The sequence below is a fragment of the Propithecus coquereli genome, unplaced genomic scaffold (genome assembly GCF_000956105.1).
Source record: "Propithecus coquereli isolate 6110/MARCELLA unplaced genomic scaffold, Pcoq_1.0 Scaffold53, whole genome shotgun sequence".
Lineage (NCBI taxonomy): Eukaryota > Metazoa > Chordata > Mammalia > Primates > Indriidae > Propithecus > Propithecus coquereli.
The window spans coordinates 4,522,686-4,523,462 of NW_012151174.1; the positions used below are offsets into that span (position 1 = coordinate 4,522,686).

Sequence of the window (777 nt, forward strand, 5' to 3'; positions counted from 1 at the left end):
GTCCAATTAATTTCTTTCTATTTTTGGTAGAGACGGGGTCTCGCTCTTGCTCAGGCTGGTCTCGAACTCCTGAGCTCAAACGATCCACCCGTCTCAGCCTCCCAGAGTGCTAGGATTACAGGCATGAGCCAGCACACCCGGCCCTGAGAGTTGGTTTTCAGAACTAAACAGCATTCTTACCTGCTGCCATAAATATGGCTATTCTGTGTAATTCTTAGGTTTCCATGTGATTCCTTCTGTATTATCTGATTTTCAAGCCAAAACAGGTCGCAGTCGATCCTAGCAAAGAGGATACATGCGTTGCATAGGAGTGTGTCCTCACATTCAGGAAATGTGTTCTTACTGACCATTTTTGAGATACGTCACTGCTCGTGTCTCTTTCCAGAGCTGCTTGTTTCTACTTTCTTGGACGGAATTTCTGCCCAGTCTCACCTATCATTTGACACCTGGAGATTATACTTCTCATCTTTTCATTTTGCCAAAAATGGTGTTTAGACTTCTTCCCCTGACCACTCCCATCTCCTAATCTCCCTGCCCTCCAACTCTGTTGCTTTTGATTGATTTCGAAGACACAAAGGCAACATGCTAACTTAGCCCTGTTCTTACTGGAAGACCTGGGATACCTTTGAAATCATTATCTGTTTATTAACCTCCATGGTGTTCTTAGAGAGACAGTGTCTTCTATTTTTTAAACCATGTTTCATGTATTACAGAAATAATAGAAAATTAGAATTTGATGCATGTGTATGGAAATTTAATAAATGATAAAGATGGTAT

The 777-nt window shown here is 41.4% G+C and overlaps 1 protein-coding gene across 1 annotated transcript in view; it reads left to right on the plus strand.

Moving 5' to 3' along the window:
• The window catches only part of NEK1 (NIMA-related kinase 1), a 207,687-nt gene that overhangs the window by 167,292 nt on the left and 39,618 nt on the right, over positions 1 to 777 (plus strand). Inside the window, exon 22 of the mRNA XM_012656992.1 lies at positions 31 to 37. Within this exon, the coding sequence (XP_012512446.1) occupies positions 31 to 37 (7 nt within the window). The remainder of the gene's footprint in view (positions 1 to 30; positions 38 to 777) is intronic.